Source organism: Myzus persicae, unplaced genomic scaffold (genome assembly GCF_001856785.1).
Source record: "Myzus persicae strain clone G006 unplaced genomic scaffold, MPER_G0061.0, whole genome shotgun sequence".
Lineage (NCBI taxonomy): Eukaryota > Metazoa > Arthropoda > Insecta > Hemiptera > Aphididae > Myzus > Myzus persicae.
This window is the reverse complement of record NW_019103107.1, coordinates 181,759-200,132: the sequence shown is the minus strand read 5'-3', so window position 1 is coordinate 200,132 and position 18,374 is coordinate 181,759. Positions and strand designations below refer to the sequence as shown.

The 18,374-nt window shown below is 28.2% G+C and overlaps 1 protein-coding gene across 1 annotated transcript; it reads left to right on the top strand.

Moving 5' to 3' along the window:
* Window positions 1–7,349: 7,349 nt before the first annotated feature.
* LOC111033805 lies at window positions 7,350–17,848 on the top strand. The gene is made up of 20 exons (XM_022314731.1): window positions 7,350–7,455; window positions 7,527–7,687; window positions 8,134–8,321; window positions 8,388–8,602; window positions 8,667–8,811; window positions 8,898–9,237; window positions 9,306–9,398; window positions 9,498–9,741; window positions 10,095–10,277; window positions 10,359–10,487; window positions 11,164–11,391; window positions 13,422–13,551; window positions 13,632–13,748; window positions 13,805–13,935; window positions 15,711–15,897; window positions 16,003–16,405; window positions 16,492–16,750; window positions 16,824–17,059; window positions 17,171–17,445; window positions 17,538–17,848. The coding sequence occupies exons 2-20, from the start codon at window positions 7,539–7,541 to the stop codon at window positions 17,813–17,815; spliced, it is 3,930 nt and encodes a 1,309-aa protein (XP_022170423.1). The 5' UTR covers window positions 7,350–7,455; window positions 7,527–7,538; the 3' UTR covers window positions 17,816–17,848.
* Window positions 17,849–18,374: the final 526 nt, after the last annotated feature.

Below are 18,374 nucleotides of genomic sequence, written 5' to 3'. Positions count from 1 at the left end.
ATGTTAACATTCATTGAAATCAATTTAATCCCTCCCTTACACAGCAAACATAATTAAATTATGCCACTGTTGTAAAATTTAATATATATTATATTGCATTTGAAAGAAATGATTATTGATAAATAATCAGGGTTCTCCATAGAGAGGCATGCCCCCCTCCCTATCCATGGTATTTTGTAATTTTTACGGATGATTCAGTAATTTTTTTAACTTAGCATCAATAGGACAATATTTATAAAATAATAATTATTTATAAAATATAGATGCTATTGGAAAATAAAACCTCTACTGACTATTTTCTTTAGGTTTTAGTTAACAATATTGGGTAGGTATAATTATTATTAATAATTAATATTAAGAGGATATGTCAGCGCAATAGTATTGTCTCCTCTCTCAAACCCACGACAATAGACAAATATACATGTATTAGATGAAAAAACAATAAATCGTCAGTAATTTTTTGAAATCGTAAAAAAATGTTGATGAAACAAACAACAACTTCTAAACGTAAACGTCGTCATGTTATATTGTACTACACGTCACTGAGCAACCACGGAGCAGGAAAGGTCACCGTATACGAACCGTGGTTTGTACCAAAGGTAATGTAGTAACTAGGTAGTACCTAAGTATAGACATCCACATTATTGACAGTAATAGGACAACAGAACGTGTATGATAATATGAAGAAAAATAAATATCATCAAATCTAAAATATATTTCTTCCAGTGGTGTATCAAATATGATAGTTAAATATGAATAATTATAAATATCACATGAAATTATAGAACTATTCTTACATTCCTAGCTAAAAAGCTAATAAAGATAAATGATAATCTGTTCGAAAAAATAACAGGAGTCAACAATAATGCAACATAAGCTTTGCTTATGAAAAGTAAAAATCGATTTATTTTTATAACACTGTACAAGAAAATAATATCAACCTTTTATGAATAAGACACGAAAAGCGTATAATATTCAAATAGGATTAAGGAGACACAATTAATGTAATTAAACCAGTTATGTATTAAACTTTACAACAACTTTTGTTTTAAAATGTAAATAGTTATGACTAATGAAACATATTGAAATATGTGCTTGATAGTAATGGGGGTTAAATGAAGGCATGAGCTGATCTTTCTCGGTCACGGGGGTCTTTACCTCGTCCCTTCTATTCATCGTATGTTAACCATGACCTCTGTTTAGCCGTGGTCATGTATTACCTATACGGCTATACATAATATTATACATTTACACACAAGCAATACAATTTAAATTATATTAGATTATAACATAACATTATAATATGATGATGTTTGGGCTTTCTCGTCATCGTATATTAAATGTAAAAAAGATTGAAAAAAACAACTTGTTTTATTTTAACTACTTGTATTTGTACAAAGTTAAATTGTATGAAATGTTTTATATATTTAAAAAAAAAAGCCAACAAAAAGTATGAAAAGGGTACTGCAGAAGAATACAAATCGGAATACTCAAAAACCTCGTCAAAATATCAATAATAATATAATTTGTTTAGAAAAATAAACGCGCCTGAACTCCTAGTGAATGCTGCTGTCTAAAAACTGCAGACTAAAATAAAAAAGACGGATGTACCTACTATAGCTGGCTAGTAATAAACAAAGTCGTATCCGTCGTCTGGGCGATTTTCAAACTTCGATGACTTTAAAAATAAATAATTTCCGTGTCGAAATATTACGTGAATTTAGTTCGCTGGTAATTATTTTGAGTTCAACAAGATTACATCATATTATACGCAACTACACACATTACACATGACGAATTATATTATCAAAGTATCCGAAAACAGTAATTGAAACAACGGTGGAGATATGATATTGTCGCTCAATGCTGATCGCGGAGATTATGAATTGCAAAAACAACCACTATGGTGATTGAGGTCCTGGTATACGCGATCGACAGTATACCGTCTGAGTAAATTGGTTTCTGACGGCGAACCGGTCACAGTGCCGCAAGAAGATGTCGAGTACGATGAACTCGCCGAGGAGAAGCCAGCTCGTTTATTGGCCAGTGGTCAGTTTTCGGGTGGCGATTCGCCGCCTGTAAGCGACTTGGTGCTCCAGCAGAAAGATGACATGAACGTCGTATGCGTCGATGAGCCCTTTTACGTGGCGACTTGACTTACCTTCTCCGAAATCTGAGTACATCGATTCGCCTCGGATTCCAGAAGACTGTACCTTCAGGTCGGAATAATTGCCCATGCCGGATAACGTACCCGGGTGACATACCGCCAATCACCTTCCGTGCTCTTTCTCGTATCCTCTCTTCCTTTGAGTCACGCCATCGCCGTCCTACTACATCGACGTATTCGGTCCAAATAAGAGTGTCAAAATATTGCAAGCTGTGGACGGTTTCTCTTCGGAAACGACACTATAGTAGCAGAAAATGCGTTTCACGCGTTTCCACCCCGTGGAAAATTTGTTCCTAAGGGGTTAGATTTCGTAGCACTAAATCTCGCTTTACTCGTTCCGTATCTACTGCGGTCTCCGCCGTCTATCGTCACTGTCAACCGTGAACCATCGCTCCGTCTCGGCACAAAGTGACTAATTTTAATACGTTATGCGTACAAGATCTTCAAGGCGAATAACGGAAAAGAAGAAAAATACGTCGAACAGGAGACACAAAAAACAAGAAGAGAAGGATACGAGATGGCGAGTGTGTGCGGATATGCAAGTTACGCCACTGGTCATCCCTGCAACGTTCTCACAACCGGTCCCGTGGCAGTGACACACTCCACCTAAAATGTTAATAATAGCAACTTTGATCCACTTTTTTTGGTAACAACATTTAGTTTTTTTTCAAAATGATATGTTCACCTTTTTGTATTTGAACTATGTATTTATAAAATATTATATGACTAAGCCACTGCTCTGTGGGACGTTCATTTTGTTAAATTAATAAAAATACATTTTAAATACACACAACATTTTTATTATTTTTATTTTTCGTATTTTCTAGTGTAAAAATCATACGTTACAGATTTAGCGACTAAAAATATATATATTTTCAAAAAAAAAATGTGCTGGTCGTTTAAAGATAGTAATATTCAATACAATAACCATCAAGCATCGATAAGTATAAAACGTATAACAATAACTGTTCGAGTATTATATTATATTATTCCAAGAAATATTTAAAAATCAAACACTGGACGCGATAAAAACTGTGAAATAAATCATGAATAAATAATAAATCGCAAGTATTAAAATGTATAATAATATATATTATATAAACCACATAAAATAGGTATTTCCATTAATTATTTCGGTATATTCTATAAAATTGTATAAATCATAAAAAATCAATGATTATTGCTGATGACGTATTATTTTGTCGCAATTTAATATAGTTATAAATTTTAATTACATAGTGGCATATAATAGGTATTATCTATAAATATTAAATGCTATAGACTAGTACATTAATGCTTGATAATATACAAACTTACATTTGATTAAGTCAAATACACCTCTTATACTATTTCATAATAATAAACCTATAGTGTAATGTAATGTGGAGACACGTACGTGTATAAAGTATAAAATTTTAATGTAATGTAATACCTACCCGCATTTCACTAGTTGCTACATATTATATTATAGTGGTGATAAGTCCAGAATATTATTGGAACCCACATAATTTTCGATATGTTTTGTCCTGAACTAATGAAATGAATTAAAGCTTACAAGTTACACATTTTGTTTCAGACAATTTGTTATATGTTATAAAGTCGAGTATTCCAATTGTTAACACAACCAATGAAGAAAAGGATATCGGACAAAGCAGTATTTAGAACTTTATACACATTATAGTACCTACATAATATTCCTTGTATTATACTTACATAAAAAATGAAATAAAAAAGTTCCAAGAGTATATTTTTTCCTTATGCGGACCATCAATTAAAGACTATAAATATAATGTAGGTATGGCATAATGAAATATTGCAGTCACCATCATTTTAGATTCAAAAGGGGTATCAAAAATAAAAAATTTCCTATAGTTTGCAGGAAAAGCGAAAAATCTCAGATTTTGTCTTTTATATTTAGAGTAACTGTAAAAAAGATAACTGTATATATATATAGATCCTAAAATGTTATGATGAATAGAAATTGTTAAGATAAATATTCAGTGAAAATCGTAACTGTATAGGTATATAGATACGATTTTAACTGAATATTTATCTTAACAATTTCTATTCATCATAACACTTTAGAAATATTGTGACTCTTTTTGAGCTATTTATAGGCATAAGAAAATTTCGAGTTGTATTTGTTTTATTTTAATTAATAAGTGCATCATATTTGTACTTTTTTAGGAGCATAAATGCATGCATATCTATCTAGTAGTTTATAAGTGCTTTAAGTTCAGAGCCCTAGTTATAACTACTTATGATTAAAGGCACTACTTACAACCATCTCTGTATTATGATTTATGTGGATAGGGATAGTTAACACATTACCGTGTATCACAATATAAAAAATAGCTAAAAAAATTCAACCATTTCTGCACCGCGGGTTAGGTAGCTTATATAAATGTGGTTATTAATGACTAATGAAATCATACTTAAACAATATTTTTGGATTTAGTGGGTACCGAAAATATTCTGTACACGATCATAGAGGCAATGTTTTATCCTTTAAATGATGTGTGTTACTATTATTATGAATAATTACTTTTGAAGTCAAATCCGAACCAAACTTTTTTAATTTTAAAAATCTGAAGTAAACAAAATTCTTCAAATCGTATTTGGAAATCACGCCGAACTTTCAAAACATTTCATAGTGTATAAATTAATTTCAAAATAAATATTGCATACCACTAGGTACCTATTATTCAAAAATCTGATAAAATAATAAAAATTAAAAATAAATTATTTTTCTTCTTTAACAAACTGAGATCAAATTTTTATTATATCAGTTCAATTTTTGAAGTCAGCTATTATTAGTTAATTTTGTTCAAATATTTGAAATTTTCAGCTTGATTTTTGGACACTCCAATTTGCTTTAGTTTGGTTTCGGAGTGATAACTCAAACAATTTTAAGTGGTAGGCACCTATTTATACTGGTATCAATTAGATATTGTATTTAATTAAATAAAAATAATTCCCATCTTGCGGGGCATAGTTAAATATTTCTTACTACCGTCTGCCGGCGTTAGCTGAATAATGCGATCTTGTAACTATTTGTTTCATGTCAGTATTTATAAATATCTATATTATTCATAAAATTAATTAATTGCAGATATTAAATGAAAAATATAGTTTGAACATTTTTTCAATATAGTTTTATAATTACATCACAACGAACAAAGGCACTGATTACTACTGATTACTGAACACTGATCGTGGCATCACTTGTAATTTATATGTTACTTTGAACTTTCAAAGTATATTTCGAGTGAATTCAATTCAATTTTTGAATAGTTAAAAACTTATTTTTCTGAAAATCTTATTAAAATAACTCGGAACTTCTTAAATAATCGCTGGAGTAAAATACTCACCAGTCAATACATAATATTATGAATATGTAGTTAAGTAGATTGACTTTTTAATATAACCATATATTTAATTGCAATTTACAAAATCACTGGTAGGGAGCCACCTTTATTTTCATGATCAAATCATCATTGTCAAGTTTGGAAAACACGTACACAATGTACCTACCTACATAAGACACGTGCCGATAATTGTATATAGATGCTTTTGTTGTTATCAATGTGCTATAGGTACACATTAATTCTTACCGATATTCGGCAAAGGTGTTACGATGGCAACCGCGCTTTTGACCAAACATACATTTGGACATTTGGTTGTTTTACGTACCTAGTTGTTATTTGTATTTCTTAAGTTGCTGTATACATACGTAGTTAAATTAGCTGTGACATGAGTTACACAAAATTTATATATATATATATTTTATTTCCTTTGAGGAAAACGTGCATACAAATCATACGATTTATCAAATAACTGAATAGGTAATTATATCTTTTTTGTTTTACCTTCCTAGTTTCCGATATATTATGTCAACAATTCAACATATATTTGGTAAAATATTTTCTTATTTTGTTTTAACCGCACAATCCATACATTAATGGTACAATAAGCATGAGCACTAATAGCATAGTAAAAAGTCATATTCATTTGTTGAAGAAATCATCCAGGTACTTTGGTGGTAAAAAATAAAAAACAGAAAACATGTCATCGAAGAAGAAAACCAATACATTGTCAAAAGTTAATAACGAACATTCAACGGAACAAGTCACTTCTATTGACTTAAACAATTTTGATAATGGTTAGACTTATATTTTATTATTATATGAAACTATAATATAGGTATGTTGTGTTTTAATAAAATAATTTTCTAAGTTTTAAATTTTTATAATCGTCAGAGCCAGCAGAAATCGTAAAAGATGATTTAAAAATCGTGTTCATACCTAAAACTTTACACGAACATTTTGAATGTGTCGTAGGAAAACACGTTTTTATAGATAAACCATGGACAAAAATAAATCGTAAAAAAATTATTGATAATTTGCAGTCACAAAATACGTACTCATGCTTTTGGTCATTTCATAAAGAAATTGAAGTAAAAACAAATTATTACATTTGCACACAACAAAAAATTTTGTTTTTACTAATATGCAATTGTTTTTTTTTCTTAGAGTATTACAAATGACCATATTTTAGTTGGGTATAAGCCCTTTGGTAGTACAGATGAAGAATTTTTAATATGTACCACGGATAGAGCCAAAAATTATATCGAAAAAACACAAATGCAAAATATAGGAGGCGAGTTTAAAAAAAAATCTGAGAGGTCAATATGTCGTGTACCAGGACCTTGGGAATCCAAAAGCAGTGACAAAGATATTGAAGAAATAAAACCGGTCCAAACACGTGAAAAGGTGTATTTATTTTGAATAATATTAACTAAATCAGTTTTGTTAACTAAATTGTGCGATAAAACTATGCATGTTAACTTATTTTTTATATCTGAGTGTAGGTGGCCAGGATAAGTAGGAATCTAATAAATAATATTATAATATAACCTATACAAATAGTATTAACATATTGTAAATAATGCAATAATGCTATTTACTTACCTAATTAACTTAGTAATTTTTATTTTACATGATTTTAATATTTATTATATGCACATACATTTGTATATATTTAGGTATAATATACAAGTAGGTAATACGTACCTATTAATAACTAATGACAAATAATTAAATAATAAACAAATGATAAATTAACAGATAACATACAAATGGAAACTTCCGGCTGGTAGACTTCAAGCTGAAGCAGAATTTGAGGACTCGCATTCAAAATCCATAAAAAATGAATATGTGAAATTAGAACCACGACCATAAGAAATCTTCAAAAGTAGTGATGCTTTAACAATAGAATCAAGTGTTCAAGTAGGTAGTTTGTATATAAATTTCATTAAATTATAAAACTCGAAATTAATCATTACTTACTTATTGTGTAGGCTGTCAGGAAAATGATCAACACAGAAATGCAGACAATTCCTAGAATTAAATATAATAAATGTATTCAGTCAGTAGCTGTGGAAGAGGAAATGTTTCAATTACAACCTCTAATCACACCAGAAAAAGCTCTTGACGATTTTTTAAACAAACATGTTCCTAAGTAAATATTTTAATCTCTATTACAATAGAATTTAACAAATTATGAATTAAATAATGTTTAATGTTTTTTTATACTTATTGTCATTACCTACAAAACGAAATTTTGAACAAATAAATAGTTAATTTCCTACTCATTAAATGATTGTACAGTTCTGTAGTACCACGGACGTTTTAATATATATTTTATACACAGGTTTTCAAATAATTGTGTGTGATAAAAATTGTGAGGATCGCGTAAGAACCAACGTTTAATTTATTATACATAATATTATATCTTCATCATTCTTGTTACATGATATTTGAAAGCCGATGTGGCACTTGTATAACACATACAATTACTAAACCTAGAAAAACGAATATTTTTTTAATTACAAGTTATAGTCTTATAGGCATTGAGCTTTGCAAAATTATAATACATGAATTATAATATATTGTTTTAAATCAAAGCTTAGTGAATCAGTTGCACTACAATGAGTTATATGATTTATACCGTGATGACTATAAATTGTTGAAAAATGAAAATGAAGATGAAGTCGAACAAACCTCTAAAGTTATAAAACTTCTACCTAGATATCAAAATGAGGTATCAAAAAAAAAATACGTATCTTGTCATGCTTGGCATCCTACTATAACCGGTAACATAATCATAAATTAAGGAGATTTCATAGATAGAATAAGTTAGTAATATGTTACTTTTTTAGGTGTTTTTGCTGTATCTTACAAGATAAATAGTAATGAGTTATATAAAACTGTAGGTCTAGAAACATCTGATGAAGAAATTACATCAGTTAAAGACGAAAAATATGGTGTATCCTACAGCGATGAAGATATCGATATAGACTCTTCGAGTAACCGGCTTTTAGATGAGAATTACAAAGAAAAAATCATTTCTTTATTAAACAAAGAATTTGTGCAGGTAAATTAATATGTACTTAATTAAAATAAATACAATATTAAAATTTGAGTATGTTAATTTGAAGAGAATGAGGATAATCCAAGTAACAGAAGACGAAAAAATTAACCAACAATATAGCCATGACATTAATAGACAATTGCGAAACTCTTTAATTTATGTTTCTCACGAACAAACTTCCACATACAACGATCATCCACTTGTAAATTCAGGTATGTAATTGCACCTTAAACGTAAAAAATTCAACAATTATCAACGATATGATAAAAATAAATAATTTTTTTATTTTCATAATTAGATAACAGAGCTTTGGTTGACCAGAACATAATTATCAAAGAAGCTCAAAGTAAACTAACAAGTATTGATGTCCTGCCAAGTATAGATCAACAGTATCAGTTCAATTTAAACAATGAGTTTTCCATAGATGAAAATGAATATGAAGAACAAAATAAAGAAATCTACGACACGAAAGTATCGGCGAATATTATGAGTACTACAGACAAGATTAAAAGTGAAAACGATATGGACGTGGTAGAACATCACGATTCTGACACAGAAAGCTTTTACAATATTTGGGGCGATGATGAAGAATGGTTACATGATAACAAACTAAGGAATGTTGTTAGAAATATTCACAGGTAAAAGACAAGTTTACACTTCCTTCAAGTTTTAAATTAATGTAATAATTATTAATTTTTTTTAACAGGACATTTAATAAAAAGTATGATCGAGAAGCAAGAGAAGAAAAACTGTTCAGACTCTTGAAGTCTGAAGCCAAGTACACTGAAAAAAAAAAAAAGTAAATTATGTTTAAAATCATATATTTATAATTTATAATTAGGTTCTAATCATGATTGAGAAAAACTGTAATGTTTTTTTTTTTTTATTCAAAATATAGAATTGATGATATGGAAAAAGAGAGAATGAAATTAACCAAAGACATGTTTGAAGCTGGAGAAATGTACCAAAAATTAAAGTATCAATTAGAAAATAAAACTAAAAAGCGTAGAAAATCTTCGTCAAAACATAAATCACAGAAGAATGATGAAATACCAAAGATTAAACGTGAAAATACACCATTAATAGACGAACAAAATAACTCTGTCTTAATTTGGTCAGTTAGTGATAATATTTTTCCGAAGGTATTTAATATTCAGTAGTACTGTAGGTACCCATCAGTGTCAGACTGACACACCAACGGCTCATGGAACAGTTTTTTAAGGTTATGAACGGCCTTCTGCTTCGTAAAGAAAAATTTAGCTTAAAAATGATGTACAAATAAATGTTTCGATAAATACTTTGCGGAGTCCCTACTTACTATATAGACCATAAACAACCTGAAAAAATAAAAATTTACGAAACCAAAAAAAAAAGAAACGGAGGGACCTTTGCCGAGTTTTCGGCACAGCGGCCATGGACAGACTGACACTGGACTACCTATACTATATAGAATTTAATAATGAATTACATACATAAATACAAAAAAAATTTCTAGTTGAGGTTGGAGAGTACTGAAGAAGTGCGCTGTGTTGAATTTAATCCTAGACACGGTAACACTGTTGTAGGAGGGTTGACAAATGGGCAGATTAGCATATGGGACATTGAAGGAAAATTGGAGATGGCAGGTTTAAATGATTTGAACATGTCAGAAAAGGAAAAAAAACATCATGAACATCTGGTAAAAATTATAAATATATAGTTGTACGTAATTATCATACTTCAAGCTAACTGCTAATAGTTTAAAATATTTTTTTTACAGTGGGCGCACATGAATTGGTCTTTAGACGTTAAGTTTGAAACAATAATCAAACCAGCAGCTCTAAGTGCAATTTTAGAATCACATTTGTCAACGGTGACTGCAATCCAGTGGATTCATCCGATGAATGAAGTTAGTCCATTCATATAAGTATTATTATTTAGCAACCAGAATTGTTTTAAAAAGTCCACAAAATAACATCGAATTAAGCCTAGTTCGGTAGCAATTGTATTAAAAAGTTATTTTATATACTTAAACGTCAAAAAATCGCAGACATTTTTTCTCGTTGAATTCAAATAAAAAAAAATGTTAAGAGTCTAAGCACTGTCTAAAACTCTAAACACTTTAAACAGTCAAAATTAATTTGATATTTCTAAGAATAATTTCTGAAATTTTTGTTAACAGGTGTATACTAATATTTTTGAGTATATAAGCTTAAGACATATTATGTACATTGGTTTTTTATTTTACATTTAAATAGTAAAAAGTAAGTTAAAATATATTACTCAACTTTATTTAAAAAAAAATTACACACCAACGAATTCTATTTTCGTAAAAAACGAAAAACTTAAATATTTGAGTTTCATGATGCACACAAAACAAAACTTTTAACACTCCCCAAGTTTTGAGAAATATGTGTGTAAAATGTAGTACAATCTGTTAGTTAAGTCGAGTCAACTGATTTCTTCGTTTATGATTTAATCCTATAATTATTTTATTATTTTAATATAATGTTTTGGTACATTATTCAAAGTAATTACGTATAAAGTATTTATGTTACGTGTGAGTTTATTTTTTTGTTTTTCAGATAACACCATTGGGAAAATTTATCAGTGTTCAAGAAGGAGAATTTTCAGATCAATTTTTTTCTGCTTCTATGGATGGTACCATAAAACTTTGGGACTTGAATTCGACACCTATTCCAAGAATCAATAAAAAGAGTTCAACTAACACTAGTTTTGAGCACCCAGAAAAGTTGAAAAACTATAAATCGCCATTGAGCATTTACAACAACCGTCTAAAGCCTTCGTATACGGTTAGATCATTAATTGTAATTATAGGGCAGTGTATATAATAACTAATAAGTAAATACCATAAGTCTTGTCTCTTGATACTAATGGTTATACATTTTGAATTGAAGTTTTCATTGCATTTGTTGATAAATGATAATACTTACTTTGATAGTAATTGGACACGTGTGTGGGGTTATAACTATGAAAGACATTGATGTGCTTTAACTTATAAGCATTCTCTTGTCTTATATTGTTCTCTTCATTGGCCCATCAAGTTGGACATAACAGGAAATTACAAATAGTCGAACTGTATTAGTTAATAGGACGTGATATTCATAGATAATTAATTTCGGTAATAATTGTTTTCAATTGGATTTTGAATATTATATTATGAAAGAAAAAATATAGTTTATTTATATTTCAATCTACAAAAAATTTTTTTATATGGCTTTGAGTTGATATTTTATGTAAATCAAAGAGTGTGGGAGTGACGAGTGTTAATACGTCTTTCATATGTGTTATATTATATTTGAGGTTGACGTGCACACCACCAAGTACTGACAACAGCTGATTTGTTGAAAACAATAAATACAATATATTATCTTAACAACTTATACAGCAGGTATTATAAATGTAGAAAATAACTTTAATGGTCCATTTGGAAGATTCCTAAATTCCTCATACATTTTTTCTACCTATAGTAAAAAATGTTACCAAAAACTCACTTTAAATTTTTTATTAGTGTTTAAAGTTCAAATTTTGACAAAATTAGGTAAATAAGCGAAAATTTGTAAATTAAACCAAAAGAATCTAAAAAATCTAAAAAATATATAAACTCAGTTTTTTTAATGAAACAAAATAATATTCGTTATTAGTATTTAAATATATTTTTATGGGGATTTGAAACTTTTACATATATTATTATTTGTTATCTATGTACACAATAACATTTTCAAATCATCCAGGTTAATTTTATGCTATTACCTATTTATTTTATAGTTTATATCGTATTACTGTATAGTCTATAGTTAATAAAATAAATTACTATGATAATTATTAATTACCTAATAGTAATATATTTATATTATAATAGGCTGATTGACCGTCTTTGTACAGAATTGATCTATTGTTTTTTATATGACATGTAATGATTTATCATTAAATTCAAATATAACACATTCAGAGTGGTCTACTCAATGACGATGTACACTACAGTCCTTAGGTACAGCAGAGCGGTTAAATAATTTACTTTTTCAAATTTTTTTTTCTACTATCTGTTCATAAATATATTGAACAAAAAATGAAAAGTCATGATGCATTGATGTGTATAAAAAATATGTATAGATTAAGGTATATCCCCGTCAATCTCATTTATATTCACTAACATATTTATACTCTATACTCTATACTTCTATAGAACTTGAAAAAATAAGAATATCATCAAATCGATATTATAGGAAACAGATTATATTTATTTTGGTTTGATTACATAAACAATTGTAAAATTTGAACTTAAATACATTTTTAGGTAGGAAAAAGAATCTAGTTTATACGTTCAACCTATTTACCAAGTAAATTTCTTAATAATTGGCGAAACAAATAAAAAAAAAAATTATGGATAAAAATCAAATATTTAGGCGAAATAAATTTTTAACAAAATTTATATTATTAAGTAAAAGTCTTTTTGAAGTTTTTTTTTCTCTAAATGTCGATAAAAATCTATGTTCTGTCAAAAAACTAAAATAAAAACGTATTTAAGGTTCCTTAAGAGTTTTGAAGTTTAAAATCTCGAATAATTTTGCAGTTAGGTAGTTAGAATTCAACGATAATTTTACTAAAATAAAGAATCAATATTATTTAATATGATTTTTTTTTTTTGATATTAATTATTATAAATTAGTTACTGATGTGCTACTAGTCAAGTAACGTGTTGCATAGTTTTTAATATATATTTAAATTTTAATCTAATAATTAAGTAATGCTGTTTATACAACGATGGTTAGGTATTCAACGATATTTGGGTCTAATGTATGTACTTAAATAAATATTGTAGATCATCATCAAAGAACCAGAAAAGACAATACACAGCCCCATAACAACGTTATCTTTTGAGATACCTTTAATGCAATATAATTATATATCCGACCAACCACTAAGTATTGGAAAACGACAGTTTGAATATGGTAAACGTTGACACACATATTATAAATTAAAATATAGGTATGGCCCTTAAATGTTATGTCTTAATGTCTTATTACTGTAGTGCCGACAAAATCAAATGATCCAAACCGTATCTTGGTCGTTGGTAGTATTATGGGTCAAATCGGAGTTGTTACTTGGGATGGTTATGATGCAAACCAGCAGGGCCGAAACAGTGAAGGTGTGTAGCATATAATGTTTGATTACAACTTAAAAACTTAAGTTAAAAATGTACAGAGTGCAAAAATATTTGGTGGGGACAAGTGCACGATGGACCTATCAACCACATCAAGAGAAATGTTTTTTACCCAGATATTCATTTAGTTTGTGGTGGACACGTTGTATCTATTTGGAGTTTGAACTATAATGTAAGTAAATTTAGAAAAATGTTAATAGTATAACAATATTATAATACATGTAATGTAGTTAGCAGTACTGTACGCCTTTGTGTACACAATTGAAAATAGGTACTGTTAAATATGCAGATACGTATACATTAGGTAACAAATAAAAGTGTATTAATATTACAAATGCAATATTAACATTCTAAAGCAAGCTAAAATACTTTTTATTTAAGCGCTCATCTTTAAAGCTAGAAAATAATAATTTCATACCTATTTATTTACAAAGTTTTATTTTAGATTCTGAGCCGAGCGATAAATGTAGTTATTTTATAATGATATTGTGGGTTTTTTTTTGTCTTTCTGCAAACAATATTTCTAGTAGAAACAATGTTTGAGTTTCCAACTTCAGTAACTTTTCTGATGGAAGAACACATTTAGTTGGTACTTTGAAGAGGTAAAATTCGAAAATTCACAGTAGTTATCAAAAACGTTGTGAAAAACAAAAAAAAATTAAGTAAAACAGTTAATTTCTACGTTTTTACGCAAAACCAGTTTTCGGCAAAGCCGATTGAGTTCTTTTTTGCTGTAATAACTCACAAACGAATAACTGTAAATACTTTAAATTTAAATTTGATGTGCATATGTTTTAGGTATGCATAGTTATTTTCTATACACAATAACATTTTCAGAATATTTTGAATCATTTTTAACTATAGGAAGGCAAAAGAAAATTTCGATTTTTAAAAGTTTGTTTTTTAAAATTATTGTCGATAATAAATTTTAAGCTAACGAATTCATATCCAACGAATTTCTTACTTTGTTGAATTTCAAAAACGGATAGCGGCCTATACTTGAATTTTTCACCAAATGTTTGTTTTGTCGTTTTCTGCGAATTATGAAATTTTCAAAATATTTTATCTTGTTTTCAGCTATTTCTAGAAATTTTTCCACTTTCAATGTTTTTAGTTTTTCTACTATAAATATCAATACTTTGTTTTTCGTTGTGTCAAAAAGCTTGAACATTTGCATGTATGGAAGATTTCTTATAAGTTGTAATACAATATTAAAAATACTTTAAAGACACGATATTTTGTTTATAAGCATTAACAGTTTAATATTTAACTAAATCTAAAATCTAAATCTTGAAAATGTGCAAATTATTTTGTATATATTTACACATTTATAACATTTTCAGTTTTTATAGCTGAGAATTGAAAATTAAAAACAAGGTATCCCTTGTAGTAAATAAGACCCTAAGTAGGTCATACTTTTTTGTATTTTTTTGTATTGCTATTAAAAATTTTAATTTAGATTAAATTAGATATTTAAACAAAGAATAACGATCTCAGTTATTTTGTTATAATTTCAAAATATTATTATAATATAGTCCGTCTGTCTGTTTCCACTTAGAATCGTTTTCCTATACAATGATATTGAATAATATAGAGTTAAAATTCATAAAAGTATAAAAAACAATTCGTAATATTTTTTATTTATCAAAGAAAATATATAAATATACGTATACTAATATACATTATACAATAGTATTATGAACAAAACAAATATGTTATAAACATACAAATATACTCAACATTTAAAATACATTTTCATACATGAATTATTATTATAGTGAAAGATTGAGCAAAGTCCATTTGTTCAAATAACGTAGTATAAAAAATAATGTGAAAATTTATTTGACTTACAGTACTTGTTATAGATTTTATTATTAATTGCTCATAATAATTTGTTAAAAAAAAATTGAATTATAAAAATGAATTAAAACTACAAGTTTACTTTAGGGCGGACCAGTTTGGTGGAAGCGTTTTAATGATTTGACAAATAGCGTTTTATGGTCTACTACTCAACCTGCGGAATTTAGAGTGTCCTTCAACACAGATGGGGTCTTACAATTTTGGAATTTCATGAAATACACTCACCAGCCTTACTATACAACGGATATTTTCCTCAGTGACGGGCTAATAGCAAGTGAATATTTTAAAATCACGAATTCTATTATAAAAAAAATGATAAATAATAATATTTATAATAACTTAATATTGAATGTTGTTCTAAAATGTAATAAACTTGCAGCTTTATCAGCTCCGTATTCACCAATACATTTCATCGGTACCGAAAGGTTAATGTTTACTGAAGGTATACACGAAGTAATGAATTATAAGAAAAACGAATTGATCAGCTTCTCGGATTCCACTGGGACAATAATGATAATCACCACAGATGTTCCGGTAGTGGAACCAAATATAATCGAAGAAGTTGGACGGGTATTTCAGAAAGAGGTGATTTGGAGAAAAGAATTGGATGTATGGAACAGTAAGTATAAAGAAGAATTTAGATCCATAAAAGAAAACGATGCGGACAGTCAAGATTACCGGGCAGTTAAATCGCATGTATCAAATTCGATTCATAGCGATGACCTCCAACCAACGTTGTCACAGGAACAAATGAAGAGAAAGATTTGGGACGAAACTTTCAAGTAAATTATTGATAAATAACTGCTCACAATTCTAGTACTAAATTAAAGTTGGCTAAATAATTTTAAATATGAATAAATAATTTCAGTTGGTGTTTTAATCGTAAAGGACCACAAACGCGTTTAGGTAAAATCAGGGATAAATATTTACAACGAGAAAAGCGTCATATGATTGAGGCCATGATGAAAAAAAAGAATGTTGATCAAAAACAATTAGAAGAATATTTCAAAGCAGTCGAAGAAAACAAGAATAACAAAGATGATATTTCAAATATGAAATTTGAAGCTGATGAATCTTATAGAGACATTGTCAACAAAATATTAACTACTGAAAATACAGAAGAATATGTATAATTGTGGTTTTAAACTTGACTAAACTTTTAACTTAACCAAATCGTTATAAAAAAATATTTATTTATAGATGTTAGAAGTCGATTTAACAAGTAATGAGTCAGTCGACATGATGAAAACAGTTGAAACAATTCAACATCTGTTGGTAACTGACATTGCAGTTGAAAAAGAAAAGTTTAGTAATTACATAAAAAACAATCCATATAAAGCTGACCAAGAAGACTGGGCTCAAGTAATTGAACTCGCAGAAAAGAACGTTAGGGATAGATTAAATGATCCAACTCTTCTAAAAAGTCCAGCCTTACGGTAATTCATTAATCATTAATAAGAAAATACTGAATTTATATCAAGGCTAATTTAAATTTATATTATAAATACTAATCTACCTATGTTTATGAAAAATTTATTTTTATAAAGTATGATGCGCCGAGAATTGGCAAAAAAATATATTAATGAAGGTTATAAGATTAAAGAATGGAAGCCTCGTAAAGATGAGCATGCATTGGATCGGTACAACATAAGAAATAACAAAATAGACGTATTAAGAACCATGTATGGAAAAAGTTATAATCCATCCTGGGACAAGGGCTTGCGACCACAGACAATGAGAGAGGCCATCCGGTTGCGATTAACCGAGGCAACAGATGATAACGATGAAAAATTATATGAAAGTTATTTTGAAGGAAAAAATGGTAAATAAAAACATATAACTATTACCTAGTAATTAGTATACAAAATAAATTATACTTGTTCACATATTCACATACAAAATTTTGTTTCATAGGTGAAGACAACAGCTGTTACGCCGATTATTTGTCATTAATGGGTTCAAGGCCCACGTCCAGTTATCCCGAAGATTATTTAGGCGTCTCTGAAAGAGAACTTATGCTAAACGATGATGACGAAAGAGCTACTCAAGCTACTGAATTAGATGATTCCAATAGTAATAATGATCTAGACAAAATAAGAGATCCATATAACAGCCAACGGTCGTACCATGAATATGAAGAGTATCAAAATTTGGAAACACTTGACGAACATGATCAAGAAGATGAAAAATAATTTTCAATGACCTCGAACGAATTCAATGAAAATAATAATACGATTTAAAATAATTTTACTATATATATATATATATGCATAGTGCATATACATATAGTAAAATAATTTTAAATCGCATTATATGTATAATGTATATATATATATATATATGTGTAACCCACTATTTTAGTTTCGAAAAAATTCTTTCAGTGTTCAAATAATTTAGTTAACTCACTTATAACTTATAAATGCCAAACACTTTATAGTTTATACACTACAATCATATTGTATAATATTATGGTCCATTGGTACTTACGCTGATCTGTATTTTTAATTTATAAGTTTTGACTGTTGGCATTTTTATTATTATTATTTATTAACTATTTTCATTTAATATGATTCTTAAAAAATATTAACGTAAAAAATAGTTTCAAGGTGTATAAAGCTAAACCAATTTTTTTATTCTATATCCAATGATAAATTACATGGATTAAAATAATTATGTTTATTTTATTGAAAATATTGTATTACATTTTAAATCCTTAGCTGTAAAATAAGTATGACAATTTCATAACTACCT

Coding starts and splice junctions, on each gene's coding strand:
- LOC111033805 (XM_022314731.1), top strand. CDS start 7,539: ATGATCAACACAGAAATGCAGACAATTCCTAGAATTAAATATAATAAA. Junction 8,603..8,666: donor TAAACAAAGAATTTGTGCAG/GTAAATTAATAT, acceptor GTTAATTTGAAG/AGAATGAGGATAATCCAAGT. Junction 16,406..16,491: donor ATTTGGGACGAAACTTTCAA/GTAAATTATTGA, acceptor AAATAATTTCAG/TTGGTGTTTTAATCGTAAAG.